Source organism: Schistocerca americana, chromosome 5, assembly GCF_021461395.2.
Source record: "Schistocerca americana isolate TAMUIC-IGC-003095 chromosome 5, iqSchAmer2.1, whole genome shotgun sequence".
Lineage (NCBI taxonomy): Eukaryota > Metazoa > Arthropoda > Insecta > Orthoptera > Acrididae > Schistocerca > Schistocerca americana.
The window spans coordinates 445,425,287-445,449,695 of NC_060123.1; the positions used below are offsets into that span (position 1 = coordinate 445,425,287).

A 24,409-nucleotide genomic window follows, 5' to 3' on the forward strand; every position below is an offset into this window, starting at 1 on the left:
TTTTTTCCCTACATTTACATGTCTCTCTCTTAAATAGTTGGAATTTCCGTTCCTGAAAGTGCTAGCCAGCTATTCTAGATCTTTGTAATTTTTAAAGTATATAATGTAGTTGTTGTGGTCTTCAGTCCTGAGACTGGTTTGATGCAGCTCTCCATGCATAATGTAGTTATGTTTCACAATAATAAAATAAGTAAAGTCAAATTTTACCTTCCAGTATTTGATCTTATACTGTATCATGATATCCTACATTTTTCGACCTTCATGTCCCATATTCCCTTGTCATATCTTACATTTTACACTTTCATGTCCTTCATTTTCTTGAAACACTCTGGTAACCCTAATTGTGAACAAGTTGTGCTGCAAAGAATTTCAAAATACCAATCACTGTTGCAAAAGGCTTTTACCAGGATGACACTGTATGCTACTAATGTCAATCAATACAGTTCTCTGTATCAGTTTAGTTTGTCTTCCTGTCCTTGTTACCACATGAAATGTGCCTTATGGAGCTTGGTATCGATCAGATGACAGGAACAGGGAGTCAAGGTGGAGTTTAGATGTTCTAATTAGTTAGCTGTTTACCTGTTCCATAAATCACAATTGCCATCTCTCTTAACGGCACAGAGTTCTATTGGTGACTTACCACACAAGTTCCATGGTTATGTGGTAAAGGAATACAGAGAGTCAAACAATCAAATCAAGATCCAGGTAGGAATGTCAACAATGTAGGAAAAGACAGATTGCTACTTACCATAAAGAAGACATGTTAAGCTGCAGACAGGCACAATTAAAAGACCCTTACGTATAGCTTTTGGGCACAGCTTTAATCAGCATAAGAGAAACACACACCATTCATACACATAAGCAAGCACACCTCACTTACATAACCACCAACTCCAGCATCTCGGGCCAGAAGATAACTTCTGCGGGGGAGGGGGAGAATATGTTGCAGGGTGAGTATGAATGGTGTGTGTTTCTATAATGATTATGAAAGCTGTGGACGAAAGCTATATGTAAGTTCTTTTTTTTTTTTTTTTTTTTTTTTTTTTTTTTTTTTTTTTTTTTTTAATTGTGCCTGTCTGCAACTTAACAAGTCTTCATTATGGTAAGCTATAATCTGTCTTTTCCTACATTGTTAATACAAGACTGGAACATTGACCTATTGTACAATGTGATGTGATGGTTGGAAACATAGAAGATGTTTATTCAAAATGTAATGAAGCTGACTTAAATACAGTATATCTTGTGTATCTCCTGACTGGAGATGAGGAGTGCATGTCTGCCCTCAATTTCTTGTATGTTTTATTTTGTTCCCTATTATTATCATCTTCCCCTTCCAATGATGAACACATTTTTAAATCTCAAAGATCTAGAGATTCTAGTATTATTACTCTTCTTCTTCTTATTATTATTTAACATATGAGCCACTATGGACTACATTTATTTTTGCCCTTTCTTCTTTCTTTTTTTTTACATTTCTCTCATCATTTCTTGATGTTTCTCCCTTATTTCTTCTGTTCAAGTGGATCTAATCTTCTTCTTGGCTTTTCATGGAAACCTTTTGAATCTGTGAATTTCTGTCTGAGTTGCAGTCATTCCTCAATATCTTGTAGGGTAATCTGGAGTTTGTCTCTTCCAATTTCTCTGCACCATATCCACCTGTGGTAATGTGTTTGCCTACAATGTCGTGGGCCTGGGTTTGAATCTTGGCCAGGTTGGAGATTTTTCTCCACTTGTGGACTGTGTGTAGTGCTGTCATCATCGTCATCTAATCATCACTGACACACAAATCGCTCAATGTGGCATCATCTGAAATTAAGACTTGCACTCGGCAGCCGAACTTCATCTGATGGAGCCTCCCGGCCAACAATGCCACACGATCATTCCTTTTTTCTCTGCACAATGTGTTATCAATTTTTAATTTCCCAAATGAATGACACACTTTTTGTCAGTCTGTTGGGATTAATCCTCTGTATGCAGTCTTAGAAAGCTTAATCATGTCTCTTTTTTTTCAATATGTGCATAAATTTCACTATTATGTCACCTTCTGTATTGTGTTTGCTCTTTAACTGGTACAAAAATTTTCCTTAATATTTTTCTTTCTGTGATTTCCCGTGCTTTCATCATTGTTTTTTCATTTAGAGTTAAACATTCTGGTGCATAAAGCACTTCTAAATAAATTACTGTAGAGCAGTTTCTAACTTTGGCATTTAGGGATATTCATTTCTCGTTATATACAGTCTTAGTCAGGTGGTACATGTTTTCAACTTATTAATTCTTGTTCAATAGCTTCTTTCTCTGAAATGTCTTGTTCAATTATTTCTCCTAGGTACTTGATTTTGTCAGTTTTCAATGTTTCATATACAGTTTTCACTATTTCAATGTTTGTCATAAATTTGATTTTTTCAAGGGAGACTTTTAAGCCTGCTTTATTCAGCTTGTTCTTTATTATCATCATTATCATTATTATTATTATTATTATTATTATTTGTGAATCTTTCTTTTATCCTACAGCTGTGCCTGGTTCTACAACCGGTATATAGACAGTCAAACCTACCTCAAGTACTGTTATTATTGTTTAATTCTGCTTCAGTTAATTTTTTCTTTCTTTTTGCATATGGAGGAACTCCGGGTTACAAATGCTTTTGAGTCATTCAACTTTTGTGCCTGCCTTTATGTTTTCTTCTCCCTATCTTTCATTACCTACCCATGCAAATTGGGCAGGCTGTTACAGAACTTTGTTCTTTTCTACCCAATGTCCCAGCAGGCTGTGAGTGAAGCTGAAGGGGTTCCCACTTGGAAATATTTGGAAGGCGATTGCCAGTTCTGGTATCTGACAATTGACCAGAGAAAACCTCCTGAAAACTATGAGTGGAGTCATGGGGCTGGACCAATTTTTAACGTTCCATACAAAAACAAAACAGATTTTGTGTGTGTGTGTGTGTGTGTGTGTGTGTGTGTGTGTGTGTGTGTGTGTGATTTATCATCTTCTTAGTAAGCTGCAGGTATTTAGTTATGAGTACTCACTGACATAAATGTCATTTATGAACCAACAGAAAAAGAGGTTGAAACACATCTTAACTTATCCAAAAATGAACTTCTAAAATTTATAACATTTATCATTAGGCCATAGAAGAAAATTTAGATGATTGTTTGATTACAATATGGGGCTCTTGACAGTACTAAAAAATTGTAATTGTCAGGTATTTGTATGAGGCTGATGCTGATCTTGAATTTATGAGCATTAATCAACATTTTTTGCTTTGAGTTTTTACAACAGTGGATATAATGTGTTTTCTACGTTGTAGTAAAGTCAGTGATGTGATCCTGATAATTGATAAAACCCAAAAAGTGCTTCAGAGAATGAAAATGATGACTATAATGTGTTTTGCATTATCTTTAACCTTTTTCTCCACCATCCCTCATTCCTCAAACAGGTGTGATCTGAAATGCTGTCATGCAAGTTTCCCATAGAACACATCCAGGAATACTCAAGATGAAAAACGTATTTCATTAATAGTTATTCACATTTGCTGTGTTGTAAGAAAGTACACTACTAAAAAAGTGTCCATATGACTCAAAATTTATTCGTGTCTCTGATGTGACATATCATTAGCAGCTCCATCAAATGAAATCTGCCTCCACAACACTCTATTACTGGAGACTGCCTGACATAGCTCACTCTAGCACGTCTTTGTGAAGGCAGTAGAAAGTATTATATTTTTGTCTACTTTGTTTAGCTTCAGTACAGGAAACAGCGAACGATATTATTTTCTTTACAGCAGAAAATTGTGAAACCTCAATATTCTTCGCAATTTATCATACTTTTAAGCATCTACACAGTTTCAAAACATAATTTGTGATGTAGTGGTTTCCATGTCCAGTTATCAACAGCAAAGGAAAGTTTAAGAAACTAAGCTGAAAAAAGAGAACCTTGTTAAAATATATTATATTATGTGGAATATTTTATGAATAGTTAGGACACAAAGGTAAGACCAAGTGAGAGAGTATGACCTCTGATAAATTAAGCCAGGAAAAAAATTGTTATGGCAGAGAGATGGCATACAGAGTGTTAACTTTAACTTGTAAAGTAAGAAATCAGTCCATTATTTTGTGAAATATAGCTTCATTGTAACCATTATGTGTTTTGAAAAGATATTTTAACTCCAAAATCTACAGTACATTATATTACTGCACAAACATAAATATTGAAAAACAGAGAAATGATTAAAATTCAAGGTTGAAACATCTATCAGTCATCACTAATAATGTCACCATAATAAATCCTAGACAATGAAGACCAGGGAGGTGATCAAACAACCTTTCCAAAATGTGTTTTGATTCTAATAAAGTGTATTTCACAGACATCCATAACAGTTCCAAAGTAAAATCATGCAAGCAGAGATGATTGTATGTTGCAGCAGATGCTGATTCAAGCAGAGTTTAGTCCTTAACGTATGAAAAACCTCATTTAATTAAGAGTCAGTTCAGAAATCTGCTTACAGTCTGGGTGAGAGTGGAGTTTGCCAACACACACGTCATCCAGCCCGCCGTGTACCAGCTTCTCTACGAGTTTTTCAATGAACTCGCGCACCTGCAATGATTCAGGCTCCATCCCCAGGCCATTGTCATCATCTGTAAGAAATGGTCACATATTTAGTTGTTTTTGGAACTGTTAGTTACTTGGTGTATGATGATACATGTCTTCCTCTTCAACTCAATGATTTTCCAAATTTGGCTTAATTGCTTTACTTTCTGCAAACTGTATAATCATTACTTACACGTTTCCTAACCAAAATGTGACATAAAAGTAAAATGTACTATGTAATATATTATTTTCTACATAACATACTTTTCTATATAATATATATTTTCCATACAATATACACTCCTGGAAATTGAAATAAGAACACCGTGAATTCATTGTCCCAGGAAGGGGAAACTTTATTGACACATTCCTGGGGTCAGATACATCACATGATCACACTGACAGAACCACAGGCACATAGACACAGGCAACAGAGCATGCACAATGTCGGCACTAGTACAGTGTATATCCACCTTTCGCAGCAGTGCAGGCTGCTATTCTCCCATGGAGACGATCGTAGAGATGCTGGATGTAGTCCTGTGGAACGGCTTGCCATGCCATTTCCACCTGGCGCCTCAGTTGGACCAGCGTTCGTGCTGGACGTGCAGACCGCGTGAGACGACGCTTCATCCAGTCCCAAACATGCTCAATGGGGGACAGATCCGGAGATCTTACTGGCCAGGGTAGTTGACTTACACCTTCTAGAGCACGTTGGGTGGCACGGGATACATGCGGACGTGCATTGTCCTGTTGGAACAGCAAGTTCCCTTGCCGGTCTAGGAATGGTAGAACGATGGGTTCGATGACGGTTTGGATGTACCGTGCACTATTCAGTGTCCCCTCGACGATCACCAGTGGTGTACGGCCAGTGTAGGAGATCGCTCCCCACACCATGATGCCGTGTGTTGGCCCTGTGTGCCTCGGTCGTATGCAGTCCTGATTGTGGCGCTCACCTGCACGGCGCCAAACACGCATACGACCATCATTGGCACCAAGGCAGAAGCGACTCTCATCGCTGAAGACGACACGTCTCCATTCGTCCCTCCATTCACGCCTGTCGCGACACCACTGGAGGCGGGCTGCACGATGTTGGGGCGTGAGCGGAAGACGGCCTAACGGTGTGCGGGACCGTAGCCCAGCTTCATGGAGACAGTTGCGAATGGTCCTCGCCGATACCCCAGGAGCAACAGTGTCCCTAATTTGCTGGGAAGTGGCGGTGCGGTCCCCTACGGCACTGCGTAGGATCCTACTGTCTTGGCGTCGCTGCGGTCCGGTCCCAGGTCGACGGGCACGTGCACCTTCTGCCGACCACTGGCGACAACATCGATGTACTGTGGAGACCTCACGCCCCACGTGTTGAGCAATTCGGCGGTACGTCCACCCGGCCTCCAGCATGCCCACTATATGCCCTCGCTCAAAGTCCGTCAACTGCACATACGGTTCACGTCCACGCTGTCGCGGCATGCTACCAGTGTTAAAGACTGCGATGGAGCTCCGTATGCCACGGCAAACTGGCTGACACTGACGGCGGCGGTGCACAAATGCTGCGCAGCTAGTGCCATTCGACGGCCAACACCGCGGTTCCTGGTGTGTCCGCTGTGCCGTGCGTGTGATCATTGCTTGTACAGCCCTCTCGCAGTGTCCGGAGCAAGTATGGTGGGTCTGACACACCGGTGTCAATGTGTTCTTTTTTCCATTTCCAGGAGTGTATTATTGTATTTTCCTTAGCAGTTTAACCCAGCACCAAAAATACTAACAACATTGCTTCACTTCATCCATCTCAAGAAGAACCAGCAGAGAGACTAGAATCTGAACTGCAGACGGGAAGGAGAAAATGATTAGACTGAATAGCTAGAAGATTCAAATTTTATTGACAGTGCTCATAAAAGCATGGGGACTAATATAAAATATGACATTTTAGAATGGAAAGAGAGTGGTTGGGAAAAATAATTAACATCTTTCTAAGGAATTTGCACTTAATCTGAGTAAGTCTATCTGTGCTCGATTCAAATTTGGAAGTAATGGAAACAGTCTTTTTTTACCTTGCTCTATTTGCAAGTGGAACAGGAAGGGAAATGCTATCCTCAGCCATGTGTTGTACAGTGGACTGCAGAGTATCTATTTAGATGAAGATGTAAATGTATGTGGAATTACATTTGAATTTTACATGAACTCACATAACACACATTCTTAATGGGAGCCATTTTATAAATATATGTTAAATTTATTTTTCTTTGTCACTTTTGCCTTTCCATTCAAAATCATAAATTTCAAAATGCAGCATAAAATAAGTGCCAAAGGGAAAAATATAGGCTTACTGGTGTCATGTAACTGTATGCTGTGCAGCCTCACCATATGAGTAAAAAGATTCAATAAATACTGCAAGTAACAAAAATTACATGATAATTGTTTGATAATATACATGATGTATTTTACTGCTTCTTGCAAACATATTCTAAAATCTGTATAACTTACATCAAGGAGTTACTGTGCCGAAATTATTCTAAAATGTGGCCAATATTGATAAACAATTCTACAAAACAATTTAACCCTTAATGCTACGAAATGGAAAGAATCAACAGGATCAAATGTTGCCACCTTTTGAAGGAATTATAATGACATTTGCCTAGCAAGAATAAGGAAACATAACTGGGATGGATGGAGAAACATTTAACCCAAATTCATTAGAAAGCAATAAATATCAAAAGGCTTACATCATGGTGCAACTGCTTATTTATTCTGTCGCCTTCACAATATTGAGGAAATTCTTTGAAACTTTCTTTCACACCCTCCAGTCAAGAAAAATCCAAGGTGCTCACTGTGGTTTAACCTTGGACCTCAAAGGCAATTGGCAGTGCTCTTTATCCACTACGATATATTGAAAGCTTATCTCTTCCATAAAGCCATACCTCTTCTAAAAGGACACCTACTTGTACAACATAAACATGCAAACTCTGCAAGCAACTACCATTCATTCCCTTCCCTGCTTCACATACTAATGGAATGAGGGAAAAATGACTACCTGCTTGCCTCCATACAAGCTTCAATCTTTCTGATATTGTCCTTTTGCAAGGTGAATATCAGAGGCAGTAGAACTACTCAGCAGTTTGTTGCAGATTCTAGTACTTTGAACTTCAACAGTGTTTCAGAAAAATATCATCTACTCTTTCAGCATTCCAATCTTAGCTCACAGAATATTTCTGTAACACTCTCGTACTGATCAAATGAACCAATAATAACTCCAGCAGCTCACTTCTGAAATGCTTTGATGTGTGCCTTTATTCCAACCTGGTGGGAATCTGAAACACTCAACCAGTACTCAACAATGGGTCGCACAAGTATTCTGTGTGCAGTCTCCTTTTGCAGGTATGCTGCACTTTCCCAGAATGTGTCCAATAAACCGAATCAATCATTCATCTTCTTTACAAACTTATGTGCTCATTCCATTTCATGTTTCACTTCATTGTGCCTAGACATTTAATCGACATGACAGGGTCTAGAAACATACCATCATTTCTGTATTTGAATGTTACAGTAATGTTTTTCCTACCTATTTCTCCTAACTTACACTTATCCACATTTAAAGCAAGCTGTTATTCATTGCACTAAATAGAAATTGTGTCAAAGTCACACTAAATACCCATACAATCACTCAAGAGTGATACTTTTGCACATACAACCTCTGATGGTGAATGAAGTCAGAATGGTCTATTGGGCAATACTGACGACTCACAACGCTGCACATGTGTAGCAGCCGGTGTTGACAACCTGCACCCCCCAAAGTTCAGTTGAGCATTGTGTGTGTTCTGTGTCAGACCTGTAGGATGAAGTGCCTGAGTAGTGCATTGGTTCTGAACCGAGAACAAGACAATGAACAAGCAAAGGATCAATTTAAAGTTTTGCTTTAAGCTTGGCAAGACACCAAAAGAAATGCATGCAATACTGGTTGTGTTTATGGGAATCAAGCAAGCACTGTCCATGAAGCGTGTGTACAAGTGGTTCACTCATTTTCGAGTAGGCCAGGGAAGTGTTTCTGCCAATCCCCATAGCGGATAACCGGTGACTGCCATCAGTGAAGAAAACACTGAGAAAGTGAGGACATTAATCACAAACGACCACTGATTAACTGTGAGCATGATAGCAGACAAACTGCAGATGAACCGTAAATCTGTGCGACAAGTCCTTACCCAGGAGTTAGGGAAGAGGAAAACATTGCTATCTTGTGCCACATCGTTTGAGTGATGATCAGAAGCAGGCTCGTTTAGAGGCTTCACAGTATTTAGTCAAAACAGTGGGTACGACACCCAATTTCTTGAACTGTACTGTCACTGAGGACGAAACCTAGTGTCTCCGGTATGACCCTGAAACAAAACGGCAAAGCATGGTGTGGCATTCACCGTCATCACCTTGTTGGAAAAAGGTCTGAGCCGAAAAATCACACATCAAAACAATGTTCATCACCTTTATCGATAGTCAAGGCTTTATCCACAAGGAATTTCTGCCTGAGGGAGCAATGTTGAACACTGCACGGTACATTGAAATTTTGACCCATTTCATGCAACGTCTGTGCACAGTATGACCCCAGTACGCACAACAAGGTTCATAGTTTTTTGTTCACGACAATGCTCGCCCACACACAGCCAATATCGTCAAACAGTTCCTGGCAAAAAAGGGGCTGGTGCAACTTGGACATCCACCATACTTCCCATATCTCAATCCTTCAGACTTCTTCCTATTATCTCAGCTCAAACTCGCTTTGAAATGAAAGAGATTTGACAATATTCCTGATGTCCAAAAAAACGTGACACACAGATTTTGAGTACCATCCCAAAGGAAGACTTTGTGCAAAGTTTCCAGGACATGTATCACAGAGCTCAGTGGTGCATTGTTATGGGAAGTGGCTATTTCGAAGGACAGTAAGGTAAATGTAGTTCACAGTTCATAGGTATCTGTAGTTCATATTTCATCTACGTTAATGCTACAGGACTATTCACTAAACTTTACTGTCAGAGGTTGTAAAACGTTGCCATCAGCAAGCAGTATCCTACTGCTGCCTACCATACATGATAGCCTGTTTGTATACAAGGGGAACAAGAGTAATTTTATCACACTTCCATGGGGCACTCAGACGTTAACTTTGTTTCTGATGATGTAGTGACATGTCTAGCAAAGCACTGTGTTGTTCCAGTTGGTCATCAAACTGATTACTACTTAACTTATGAACTTTTGAGCATGTAACAACTGTGCTTTGAAGAGAAACGGAAGTGTGGTTCTGAGAATGAAGTGCATGAAAAACACAGAAGCCAGCAGAAATCCCTCCAGAATCCCACACTGCAAGGATATTAAAAGAGGAGCATAGGGAAGGTAGAAATGAAGAGCCAAATATTTATATTTTGACGCATAAATATACTCTCAGTTTAATAAACACACCGAGCGAGGTGGCGCAGTGGTTAGCACACTGGACTCGCATTCGGGAGGGAGACGGTTCAATCCCGTCTCCAGCCATCCTGATTTAGGTTTTCCGTGATTTCCCTAAATCATTTCAGGCAAATGCTGGGATGGTTCCTTTGAAAGGGCACGGCCAATTTCCTTCCCCATCCTTCCCTAACCCGAGCTTGCGCTCCGTCTCTAATGACCTCGTTGTCGATGGGACGTTAAACAACACTAACCTAACCTTTAATAAACCTCAAAGTGGTCATTCATGTAGGCAGGTGTGTACAGAAATAAGAGATGTGTTTAAATAAAAATTGCGTAATCACAGAAATGTTTGTGTAAAAGTGTACAAACCCTGAATACACTTGCAAATTAATCAACCTGTAAAAGATGAAATGCCTTAAGTAGGTCCAGTTATTCATATGTGGTTGTGTGATCTAAAATCAAATTTAAAATGTCAGAGAATCACATGGCCTGTGGTGAACCTGAACTCCATCGAATACCTTTCTATGAACTGTAATGCATTACATCTAAAAGACTATTCTGTAATTCAGACTATTTCTCAACTATCATTTTTGAGTAGCACATGGGAAAAATGGACACCTCCATCTTTCCATGTGAGTTCCAATTTTTCTTATTTTATTACAATGATCATTTTTCCCTATATAAATGGAAGTCGAGAAGATGGTTTCATATTCGGAGGAGAAAGATAGTGATTGAAGTTTTGTAAAAGGATCACATCCTAATGAATGATGCCTTTATCTTAATGGTTGTCCACTAAACTCACATATCACATCTGTGACACTATTTCCTCTAATTCGCAATAATACACTGTCCTTTGAACGGGTTCAGTGCCTTCCTGTCAGTTCTATCTAGTAAGGATCCCACACTGTGTATCAACACTACCTTGCATCAAGTGTTCTACAAATATACCCTGTCTTTGGTTTGCCTTCCGTACATTTTCTGCATGATGATTCCGATTCAGCTTGTTCCCAATTTTGATCCTTATTTTTAATAGGTATTTAGCTGAATTGTCCGTCTTTAAATTAGTGTGACTTATAGTGAACAGAGTACTTGAAAATTTCACAACAGTATTATAACTTTACTCTTCGCCCTCAATTTGAATTCAGTACTTTTTTGGGCAGTTTTAGATATACTCAGCAGTATGGATAGGTTTACCAGTGAAGAGTTGGCCGATATGTGTCTTGTTTGTGGATTCACTGAATGAATTAGAAGGGCAGCACAACGATGCTATGCTGTTACCATAGCAACAGTAACTGTATCACAAAGAACATTGTTTCGTCCAGGACTTCAGTTGGAAAATGATGGCTTCCAGTACTCACCAAATTTTTCAACATTTTCCAGACAGGTTCAAAGGGATGTTACTCTGCAGTAATTTTTATTTTACGCAAACACAGCCTCTGCTGATTGTCTCCCAGTTGCCAACCAGGATTTCACATATGGCAGCAGGTACAATTCAGAAAGTGGAGGTCCAGCTGAAATGATGAATCAGACATATGATCCACCAAAAGGTATTTCTTAAAGGGGTTACAATCTCATTCACAGGACTGAATGAGTGTTCACACTCAGTTGTTGGTATAGCAATAGTGTCCGAGGCAAAAAGCAGTGGCAGTAAATCATGAGGCTTCCTTTCAGTATTTCTGTATTCCTTGAATCACTGAAAGCTTTCATAATTTTCCTGTTATCTGAGATTGTAAATTGCTTGCAGAGAAGACCAAGTGATTCTAAATTGGTAGCAAGACTCCTGTGAAATGGTGCTTCAAGAATGATTTGTATTTTATTGGATCTTGACGGAGGCACAGATTAGAATTTACTTAATTTGGTCATACTGTTACCTGTAGCTACTTTGGCATAAAGGCCAGGATTTTGCTACAACAACTGAAGTGCTCCAACAGTTTTTTTTTATCACTTTATCAACTGCTGGCAGTGTCATTTGCCAGACCACATGAAAGACCAGGTAATCCTATCAATGCATCTAACATTATTCCTAAATTTTCTACAAACTGAGCACTGCCTAAATGCGGCTGTTAACCAGAATATTTGGCTTTCCTTCTGATCTCTTGTAATATCATTCTCTGCCATGACAAAATGGGAATATAGGCTCTCAAAATTTTCCAAAACAGCTTGTATAGTTCTTTTAGTTGATGAAATCAGCTGAATTGTGAATTTTTTACCAATACACCACATATGTTGCCCCAAAGCTTTTGCACAGGTGTTTACACTGATTTGAAAAAAGTCACGGGATACCTCCTAATATTGTGTTGCAGCACTTATGCCCGGCAACTTGACATGTAATGGACTTCAAAGTCATTGGAAGAACCTTCCAGAAATCTGAACAATGCTGCCTCTACAGCGGTCATAATTGCAAAAGCGTTGCCAGTGCAGGATTTTGTGCACTAACTGTCGTCTCAATTATGTCCCATAAACGTGCAGTGGGATTCTTGACAGGTGATCTGGGTGGCCAAACGAATTGTCCAGAATGTTCTTCAAACCAGTTGCGAACAACTGTGGCCCAGTGACATTCCATTGTTGTTTGGGTACATTAAGTCCATGAATGGCTGCAAATGGTCTCCAAAGGAGAGAGATAAAGTCAATGATGGTTTCAGTTGTACTAGAGGCCCCAGTCCATTCCATGTGAACACAGCCCACACCATTATGGTACCGCCACCATCTTGCACTGTGCCTTTGTGGACAACTTGGGTCCATGGCTTCGTGAGATCTGCGTCACACTCGAACCATACCATCAGCTCTTGCCAACTGAAATCGGGACTCGTTTGACAATACCGCAGTTTTCCAGTCGTCTAGGGTCCAACAGATACGGTCATGAGTCCAGGACAGCGCTGCAGGCAGCGTCAGTCATCTGCTGTCATAGCCCGTTAACGCGATTTCGCCACACCGTCTTAAAGGATACGTTTATCTCATGTTCAGTATTGACTTCTACGATTATTTCACGCAGTGTTGCTTTTCTATGAACACTGGCAACTCTACGCAAACACCACTGCTCTCGGTCGTTACGTGAAGGCCCATCCCTGGTGAATGGTAATGCCAGAAATTTGGTATTCTCGGCACACTCTTGACACTGTGGATTTCAGAAGTTGAATTGCCTAACGATTTGCGAAGTGGAATATCCCATGCGTCTAGCTCCAACTACCGTTCTGCATTCAATGTCTGCTAACATGTCAGAAACGTTTTCACATGAATCACGTGAGTGCAAGTGACAAATCGACCATCGCCACCACCTCCAGCAGACTTAAGGAGATCTCTGCCAATGCACGGCCCTTTTACAGCCCGTGTAGGTGATTTACCGCCATCTGTAGGCCTTACTGTATATGTGCATCGCTGTCCCACGACTTCTGTCACCTCAGTGTGATTCCCATGGGTTCTTAAGAGGCTGATTGTATAGAGCCTACAGTTTTTCTAGAACTATCTGAAAGTAATTTATTCCATGGACTTCTCTGATGGAATCATTAATGGGTAGCTCTAGTCAATGGTTCCTGCAGCGCCACGTTATGATATAGGGAAATAAATTTTTAAATTGTACCCCTACACCACTCAACTTATGAGACATTCCTCTAAATATTCTTCACTCATTCCAAACAAGTTGAGGTTTTTTCTAAGAGGGGTAGTAGTAATACTAGAAGCTGTCCCACTCTCTAGTTCAATCAGATTTAAATACATAGTTTGACAACTGTCAGCGTCTTCCATAGGAGCTTTTAAGCATACAACTAGTGTCTGCTTCCTGCTTCACGTGGTAGATCGTATATCAACTACCTATTTTCCGTTTGTTTTCTACAATATGTTTCATGATCTGTTCAGCGATATCAGACAAGATATTAGCGCAAAAGAAATTTGTGTGAAGAATTCCTCCAACACTGAGCTCGTTAAGAATTTGGAGATGTATATCAATTGGCGTATCAGTATAAGATTTCTGATATTTTGCAATTCTGTAAGCTGTTCTAAAAACACGAACAGTGGTTTCGTCTGCTTCTTGCATTGTTATAACCCCTTGTTCTAAGTATTGTTCTTTGCTTAATTTTCCTATTTTTGACGCAGATACGTACCACTTGCTAATTAATGTTCACGATTTTTTCCCTCTAACTCTGTTTTTGAGCTTGTTTATCACTTCCATAACAATTTATGTCCCCCTGCACTCATTCCTGCGAAATGTGAAGTTCGTGAGGCTTGTTAGGAATAAAATTTGCCTCTGAACATATCTACATCCTAAATTATCTTTTAGATAATTATCCATGGATTCAGTATTAAAATAATTCTAGTGAATAGCGGTCCAACAAGGAGGCAAAAGAGTAACGTCATTGAATGAACCCGTTACACGATTTATTTCAGAGCTACTTACTGCATTTCCCACTGCGGCGGGTCTTTCCACTGCACTTACGGCACTATCACTATCTTTATTTGAAATTTCTGAAACATTACATTCAACTTCACCGGTTTCACCACATTTCTTTTACCACTTTAGTAAAATCATTTTGCTTCTTCTTTCACGACCACATACATAATACGTACTTCATTCCTAACAAGATACGGTACCCGAAGCCACTGAAATCGAAATTCTGTTAACGTAAAAAATGATTGAATCTTCGGTCATCGCTAAACAGTAAGGTATCGTATTGACTATTACCGATTAACATTTAACATGTTTGCAAGCGGACGACAATGGTACACTTCAGAAACTATCTCATTATTGAAGCACATTTTTATTGTAGTTGCAAAGGACTAAAACGTGAGGCAAAACGAAATATGTTTCTTTGATATTACAGTCTCACCCATTATTAAGTGTATAGTATGAGATTATTTTCTATTATAAGAGCGTTTTAGTAAATTTATAGAATTTTTAAACAATGATAGGATTGGTATTTTAAAAGCTGGTCCATAGCACAACATATCTGCAGGTTTTAGAACCTCCGACACTATTCGGGCAATTCTGTAACTACCTGTACTATACTGCGTGCCGGTGAGTACCGGCCCAGCTAAAGCCCCGTTTCGTCGGAGAGTTGTTACAATATTCTGTGTTCTGTATTGTAATCCTACAATTTGGTGATCGCATATTACAGGCTTTTTCACAGTTTTAGCTTGTAGTCTTGTGTTAATTTTACTGACTCTCGATTCCCGGGCGCGTCGACGGCTTTCTCCGTTCGGGACTGGCTGTGTATGGTATCATCATCGACGTGGCGTCAAATAAAAAGCTTGCACCAGGCGGTAGGACACACCGCAAGGAATCTCCCAGTCAAAAATGACATACGCATATTTTTTCATTGTTTTGAATATATTTTCACAGAAACAAAGGTAATTGGCGTAAAAAACCGAAGAAATGACAATTGCATTTTATTCTGTAACAAGCCACCAGCGACTACCTCCGAAATCTTCAGGTTCACCACGTACAGGATGACAATTATTGAAATGTTGTTGTGGTCTTCAGTGCGGCCCGAAGTGTTGCCTCAACAATGTCAATATTGGCTCGTAAAAAAGCGACCACTGCTTCAGACGAAAGACGTTAGTAGGTACCTATCTGTCTTGTCGAACTCGAATATTGATCCCAAGTAGCAAAGTTTCCACAAGAAAGTTACTTAGTATTTTGAAGCAATATTTCTGAGCTGATACAGAGGTTTAACATATGATACACGATGGTGACCAGCATGTGGCTTCAGGTCACGTTTAATTCATAAACAAGTTTTTCGGAGTTCATAATGAAATTTTAAGTTTTGCTCCCGTGCTTGCAGAAAACAATAATGAATGAGAGAGAATCCACCATCTTGCACGAACATGATAAAACCTAAATGTGCAGTGAAGAGTGTAACTAAGCCGCAGCAGGATAACAACATGACTCATCACTGAGCAGCAGAAACATCATTTTAAACTTAAAAAATATGACAAGAAATTCAGTTAGCAGCCAAATAAAAACTAAGTACAGCTCAGGACAGGTCATCTACAGCAATAATGACATTTTTCATCCATTTACAGTGATGAGCCAAAACATAACCACTTGCTTAATAGCTTGCTTGTCCATCTTTGGAACGAATTACATCACTGATTCCGCGTATCAGGTATCCGTCACGTTGTTGGTAGGTTTGTGAAGATATGTGTCAGTAGATGCAATGCACAGGTCATGCAATTCGCGTAAATACGGGCCGCTGATATGCGTACGCGGTGATGATGCCCGATAGCTACCCAGATGGGTTCCATAGGATTTACATCAGGCGAGTTTGATCGCCGAGATAATTATCAACAGAAATTCACTATAATTCTTCTCCCACTACTGTAGCACGGTTATGGCTCCGGGACACGACAATTATACTGCTGAAAAATGACATCGCCGTTGGGGAAGACATCAAGCATGAGGGATGCAGGTGGTTCGCAGCTGTCAGCGACTCTTCGATTAGTACTACAGGTCCCATGCAAGAGCAGGAGAATGTCTCCCACACCACAATACTGCTCGCACCAGCCAGCGCTTCACGTTTCGAGCCGCCGTTCACCTCGATGACGGCGTTTGTGGATACGACCATCGACCTAATGCAGCAAAAAAGTGATGATTCCCCCGAAGAGCTGACAGGTTTCCATTGATCGACGGTCGAATCCCCGTGGTCTCGTGCCCACTGGAATCGTTAACTGACCATGTCTCTGGGTCAACATGTGAACACGTAGGGATGGTCTGCTTAAGTAGAGATTAGATTAGATTAGTTTTTCGTTCCATAGATCCGTGCTGAGGAGATCCCCGTGGATGTGGAACATGTCAATAATTTTTTTAAGCTAAAATAACAATATTAATAGTATGAACACATACAATACATCATTTGTTTCTATTAAAAAAGTCGTCATTGGAGTAGAGGGAGTTGGCCACTAGTAAGTCTTTCAGGCTCGTTTTAAACTAACTAAATTTTTTATGTTCGCTGGCAAATCATTGAAGATGAGTGTTCCTGAGTAGTGGACCCCTTTTTGAACTAAAGTAAGTGCTTTTAAGTCCTTTTGCAGATCATTTTTGTTCCTGGTATTGTATGTATGAACTGAGCTGTTTGTTGGAAAAAGAGATATATTATTTAGGACAAATTTCATTAAGGAGTAAATATACTGAGAGGCAGTAGTTAGTATACCCAGTTCTTTGAAGAGGTTTCTACAGGGCGTCTGTGAATTTACTCCACAAATAATACGTATTACTCGCTTTTGGACTCTGAAAACTTTTGTTTGACTTGAAGAGTTACCCCAAAATATTATACCATATGACATTATGGAATGGAAGTAGGCAAAGTATGCAAGCTTTTTCATTTTTATGTCGCCTATGTCAGCTAACACTCGAATTGTAAATACAGGTTTGTTAAGGCGTTTCTGCAGTTCTGTAGTGTGCTCCTCCTAACTGAATTTATTATCAAGTTGTAATCCCAGGAATTTAAGACTGTCGACCTCTTCTAGCTGCTCTTCTTCATACTTTATGCATATGCTGGGTGGAAATCTTTTACAGGTTCTGAATTGCATATCGTGAGTCTTTTCGAAGTTTAATGTCAGTGAGTTGGCTTTAAACCATTTATTAATATCCATGAAAATATCATTAGCAGATCTTTCTAGAACTACACTCGACATACTGCGGAGCTCATTGTTCAACACTGAGCTCCGAAACACTGGTGTGTGCCAGCATTGTGCTCTTTCAGTAAAGATGCCACAGATCACCATCTACCCTGCTTTATAGAGCAGACAAGCCTCCGAACCCCACGTTCTGTGAAGAGTCGCGGACGTTCAACCGTTTAGCGCCTAGTGGTAGTTTCGCTGTCCGCCTAACTCTTACCTTAGATGCTCACGAAATTTGTACGTGAACATTCGACCAGCTTCGTCGTTTTCGAGATACTCGTTTACAGGCTCTGCGTAATAGTAATCTGCCCTTTGTTAAGTCGCTTATCTCATTTGATTTCCCCATTTGCAGCCCATATCTTTGCAAGGGTGATCCCCGTTCGAGTGTGTTACTGCGTCACGTGTCCGAAAAACGCCACCAGGCGGCATCCATCGTCGTAGTGGGCAGTGGCGATTATGTTTTGATTTATCTGTGTAGACGTATGGCTGATTTCTGCTGGCATCGATAGGGCACAAACAAAGTAAAAAGAAAGAAGAATAAAAGAAAACAATTCTGAAGTACGAGTAGGACTTGCACTAGCGCACTGAGAGTTCCGTGCAATACTGTGTGTGTGTGTGTGTGTGTGTGTGTGTGTGTGTGTGCGTGCGTGTGTAATTCATCGATTTTGGGAATCGAGAATCTCAACGATTTTTGCATGTTTTCACTATAGATAGTGGTTTGTTACCGGTCCTAGGAATTCCAAGTCCGTATAAAAATCTCTACAGTAGTTCCTCAGACGAGCCCGGGCATACAAAAAGAAGCGAGCAGGGGATTCAGTTTATACAGAGTGTTACGAAAAGGTACGGCCAAACTTTCAGGAAACATTCCTCACACACAAATAAAGAAAAGATGTTATGTCGACATGTGTCCAGAAACGCTTAATTTCCATGTTAGAGCACATTTTACTTTCGTCAGTATGTACTGTACTTCCTCGATTCACCGCCAGTTGGCCCAATTGGAGGAAGGTAATGTTGACTTCGGTGCTTGTGTTGACATGCGACTCATCGCTCTACAGTACTAGCATCAAGCACATCAGAACGTAGCATCAACAGGTTAGTGTTCATCACGAACGTGGTTTCGCAGTCAGTGCAATGTTTACAAATGCGGAGTTGGCGGATGCCCATTTGATGTATGGATTAGCACCGGGCAATAGCCGTGGGGCGGTACGTTTGTATCGAGACAGATTTCCAGAACGAAGGTGTCCCGACAGGAAGACGTTCGAAGCAATTGATCGGCGTCTTAGGGAGCACGGAACATTCCAGCCTATGACTCGCGACTGGGGAAGACCTAGAACGACGAGGACACCTGCAATGGACGAGGCAATTCTGCGTGCAGTTGACGATAACCCTAATATCAGCGTCAGAGAAGTTGCTGCTGTACAAGGTAGCGTTGACCACTTCACTGTATGGAGAGTGCTACGGGAGAACCAGTTGTTTCCGTACCACGTACAGCGTGTGCAGGCACTATCAGCAGCTGATTGGCCTCCACGGGTACACTTCTGCGAATGGTTCATCCAACAATATGTCAATTCCCATTTCAGTGCAAATGTTCTCTTTTGCGGATGAGGCTTCATTCCAACGTGATCAAATTGTAAATTTTCACAATCAACATGTGTGGGCTGACGAGAATCCGCACGCAAATGTGCAATCACGTCATCAACACAGATTTTCTGTGAACGTTTCGGCAGGCATTGTTGGTGATGTCTTGATTGGGCCCCATGTTCTTCCACCTACGCTCAATGGAGCACGTTATCATGATTTCATACGGGATACTCTACCTGTGCTGCTGGAATATGTGCCTTTACAAGTACGACACAACATGTGGTTCTTGCACGATGGAGCTCCTGCACATTTCAGTCGAAGTGTTCGTACGCTTCTCAACAACAGATTCGGTGACCGATGGATTGGTAGAGGCGGACCAATTCCATGGCCTCCACGCTCTCCTGACCTCAACCCTCCTGACTTTCATTTATGGGGGCATTTGAAAGCTCTTGTCTACGCAACCCCGATACCAAATGTAGAGACTCTTCGTGCTCGTATTGTGGACGGCTGTGATACAATAAGCCATTCTCCAGGGCTGCATCAGCGATTCCATGCGACGGAGGGTGATGCATGTATCCCCGCTAACGGAGGACATTTTGAACATTTCCTGCAACAAAGTGTTTGAAGTCACGTTGGTACGTTCTGTTGCTGTGTGTTTCCATTCCATGATTAAAATGAGCTCTAACGTGGAAAGTAAGCGTTTCCGGACACATGTCCACATAACATATTTTCTTTCTTGGTGTGTGAGGAGAGGAATGTTTCCTGAAAGCTTGGCCGTACCTTTTTGTAACACCCTGTATATACATAGGGTGGTCCATTGATAGTGACCGGGCCAAATATCTCACGAAATAAGCACCAAACGAAAAAACTACAAAGAACGAAACTCGTCTAGCTTGAAGGGGGAAACCAAATGGCGCTATGGTAGGCCCGCTAGATGGCGCTGCCATAGGTCAAACGGATATCAACTGCGTTTTTTATAATAGGAACCCCACATTTTTTATTACATATTCGTGTAGTACGTAAGAAACATGAATGTTTTAGTTGGACAACTTTTTTCGCCTTATGATAGTAATAGTCGCAAACGTATAAGTACGTGGTATCACGAAACATTCCGCCAGTGCGGACGTATTTGCTTCTTCATGATACATTACCCGTGTTAAAATGGACCGTTTACCAATTGCGGAAAAGGTCGATATCGTGTTGATATGTGGCTATTGTGATCAAAATTCCCAACGGGCGTGTGCTATGTATGCTGCTCGGTATCCTGGACGACATCATCAAAGTGTCCGGACCGTTCGCCGGATAGTAGCGTTATTTAAAGAAACAGGAAGTGTTCAGCCACGTGTGAAACGTCAACCACGACCTGCAACAAATGATGATGCCCAAGTAGGTGTTTTAGCTGCTGTCGCGGCTAATCCGCACATCAGTGGCAGACAAACTGCGCGAGAATCGGGAATCTCAAAAATGTCGGTTTTGAGAATGCTACATCAACATCGATTGTACCCGTATCATACTTCTGTGCACCAGGAATTGCATGGCGACGACTTTGAACGTCGTGTACAGTTCTGCCACTGGGCACAAGAGAAATTACGGGACGATGACCGATTTTTTGCACGCGTTATATTTAGCGACGAAGCGTCATTCACCAACAGCGGTAACGTAAACCGGCATAATATGCAATATTGGGCAACGGAAAATCTACGATGGCTGCGACAAGTGGAACATCAGCGACCTTGGGGTGTTAATGTGCGGTGCGGTATTATGGGAGGAAGGATAATTGGCCCCCATTTTATCGATGGCAATCTAAATGGCGCAATGTATGCTGATTTCCTACGTAATGTTCTACCGATGTTACTACAAGATGCTTCACTGCGTGACAGAATGGTGATGTACTTCCAACATGATGGATGTCCGGCACATAGCTCGCGTGCGGTTGAAGCGGTATTGAAGAGCATATTTCATAACAGGTAGATTGGTCGTCGAAGCACCATACCACGGCCCGCACGTTCACCGGATCTGACGTCCCCGGATTTCTTTCTGTGGGGAAAGTTGAAGGATATTTGCCATCGTGATGCACCTACAACGCCTGACAACATGCGTCAGCGCATTGTCAATGGGTGTGCGAGCATTACTGAAGGCGAACTACTCGCTGTTGTTACACGTATTGCCAAATGCATTGAGGTTGACGGACATAATTTTGAGCATTTATTACATTAATGTGGTATTTACAGGTAATCACACTGTAACAGCGTGCATTCTCAGGAATGATAAGTTCACAAAGGTACATGTATCACACTGGAACAACCGAAATAAAATGGTCAAACGTACCTACGTTCTGTATTTTAATTCAAAAAACCTACCTGTTACCAACTGTTCGTCTAAAATTGCGAGCCATACGTTTGTGACCACTACAGCGCCATCTATCACAAAGCGAAAAAAGTTGTCCAACTAAAATATTCATATTTCTGTAAATGTAATAAAAATTGGGGGTTCCTATTTAAAAAACGCTGTTGATATCCGTTTGACCTATGGCATTGCCATCTAGCGGGCCAACCATAGCGCCATCTGGTTTCCCCCTTCAAGCTAGACAAGTTTCGTTCTTAGTTTTTTTTTCTTTTGACGCTTATTTCGTGAGATATTTGGCCCGGTCACGATCAATGGACCACCCTATGTGTGTGTGTGTGTGTGTGTGTGTGTGTGTGTGTGTAATTCATCGATTTTGAGAATCGAGAATCTTAACGATTTTTGCTTGTTTTCAATTTAGATAGTGGTTTGTTACCGGTCCTAGTAATTCCAAGTCCGTATAAAAATCTCTACAGTAGTTACTCAGACAAGCCCGGGCATACAAAAAGAAGCGAGCAGGGGATTCAGTTTATATATATACACAGAAGATTTAATAAAATATTTTTTACTTACTAATGCATGACTATAGCTTCCATTTCATGTTTGCATGCAGTGATGATCATGCTTTTGACGGTTGATGAGTGCAATGCATGTTGTAATGACAAAAAGATTTTTTTTTTGTGTGTGACTTACAATTTGACATTTTGTAGATTTTTTTTTTTTTTTTGCTTTACTTGTACTGTGAAACCTTGCTTCTTGCCGAATTTCATGATTCTACGTCACGGGAAGTACTCCATAGGGTTCGACGAGTGAGTTTCCGGGTATCAGAATATGTAAGATAAATGGTCGTATCATTTGATTGAATTGAGTTAGAGTCTTAACATTTTTACATTGCTAAGGGACGATAGAACTTGGTATGTGACGTTAATTTGAACCCGTTTCTGAGAAAAATGGTTTGTAATAGTCGGGCAGACGTACAGACGGATAACAAAGCAATCCTACAACGGTTCCGTTTTTACAGATCGGGACACGGAATCCTGAAAACCCACTGAAAATGCCACAACTGTGCCGAAACCTATTTGGGGATTAAACAACAGAATAACTGTAAGATGGCGTATTGTTTTTAGTTCATTATTACGCTGTGTTGTTTTTTCCTCATTCGATATATGTGGGCGAAAGTTACGAGAATCTGAAAATCGTTCTTCCTAAGGATCAGCAGAGCACGAACTCGATTAAACTGAGAACACAAAAGAGGGCAGCAACAATTTAGAAAACTAAAAAAAAAGAAGATATGTTTGGAGTATGGTGGTTTTCTGTCCCACGGGAACTGCAGAAGCCGGGTAGAAGGTATCAAGATGCAGGAAATGAGCGGCACCATTTACGTCGCCTCTAGATTGGGATAATTGCCAGAGAAGAATGGAGGAAGCCTGGGAAGGGCAGGAGCTCTGGAACGGGTCTGTCAGCAGAAGTGGGATGAAGGTGCACGTGAGCCGAGGTTGAGGCGTTCGCAACTAGCGCCTCCATCTGGGGTGTTGCCCTCTCAGGCTCAAATTTGTTAGGCAACAAAACTTAGGCACTGCGAAAGAATGCAGACAAAATAAGCAACGCATATTTTATTCGTGAAGATATACCTTTCATAAACCGCAAAGGAAAAAGCGTCCAATGAAGTAGGGCCGTAAAGATTCACCGAAAAAGACGGTTTAAGGGGGTCGGGCAGTTTGGTATGCCCGGCCTTGAATAATGTAAAATTTATGTACAATTACGGTATTTTTATCAGAAACTAGTGGGAATAAAATTTTTAAAAGGTATGGCTTGTACGTTACACATTTCAAATCAGGATTTCTATAAATATTGCGTAGTTTTAAGGTAACAATTAAATTTTGTAAAAGGTGGCCATCAAACTAGGAAACTGTACATTTTTCCATGTGTGTAGGGCTCTAGCTTTTTTTAAATTTACAGAATAGGAAAACCTCTTTGTTAAAACATGCACAATACTCATATTAGTGTACCCTGTAATTTTGAAAAATTGTGGCAGGTAGAAACTGAGAAAAAGTACAATTTATTCTTAAAAATACAACTTACGGGAAACAGTCATTAAAGTTGTCAATACATTCCAGCTCCATGCGATGGATTGTCTGCATTCTCTTCCAACCCACCTTGCAATGCTGCAATGTCCGTTTTCCTACTCATCTGCATTATCTTGTTCTTGGTTCAAGGGCTCTAATGGCTCTCTCTGGTGCCCTAACTTTTTCTTTATCTACAGTTAACATTCGTTTCACTGTGTAACGACCAACAGTTGTAACAACCTTTTCAGGACTTCAAATATTGCAACATTTCCCTCACTGAACGTTGCTGCTGCAGCAAAGACATCAAAATGCTATGTGCTAATTGACACAAACTCTGTCTAGGAAATTCTGGCCCAGATTACGCTGCTGTTGGACACATTAGGATTCTGGGTGCGGCCGTTCAGACGTTTCTTTAACAGTCTTACATCTGACAAATCTCTGAAAATTTCTTTCAAGACCTCCACTATGGCAAAAGGTATAGCTAGTTTGTGACTAAATTTCTCACTATTTTGGAGTGCTCTGTTGTATTTGCACCGTGAATCATTTCCTGGAGGACATAAGCCACGAACGGGTTTATCATCTGTTGAAGAGGGGTAGAACTAAACTGTCCATACAGCTTTTCTCATATTTTTTTACGCTACTAATATTTTGCCCAATGTCACGCCATAGCAATTTTGGACTTTACCAATGGCAGATTGTGTTAGGCTATTCTAACTAATCCTCTGTCATCTTCCAATTTCTTTTTCTTGTATGCAGTTTTCAGTTGTCACAGCCTCGTACTCACTCGCTTTTGTACATTACGTAT

General features: G+C 40.6%; 1 protein-coding gene across 1 annotated transcript in view; it reads right to left on the bottom strand.

Annotated features, from left to right (window-relative positions):
- Positions 1 to 24,409, bottom strand: part of LOC124616423 — a 394,706-nt gene that overhangs the window by 132,231 nt on the left and 238,066 nt on the right. Inside the window, exon 5 of the mRNA XM_047144730.1 lies at positions 4,501 to 4,632. Within this exon, the coding sequence (XP_047000686.1) occupies positions 4,501 to 4,632 (132 nt within the window). The remainder of the gene's footprint in view (positions 1 to 4,500; positions 4,633 to 24,409) is intronic.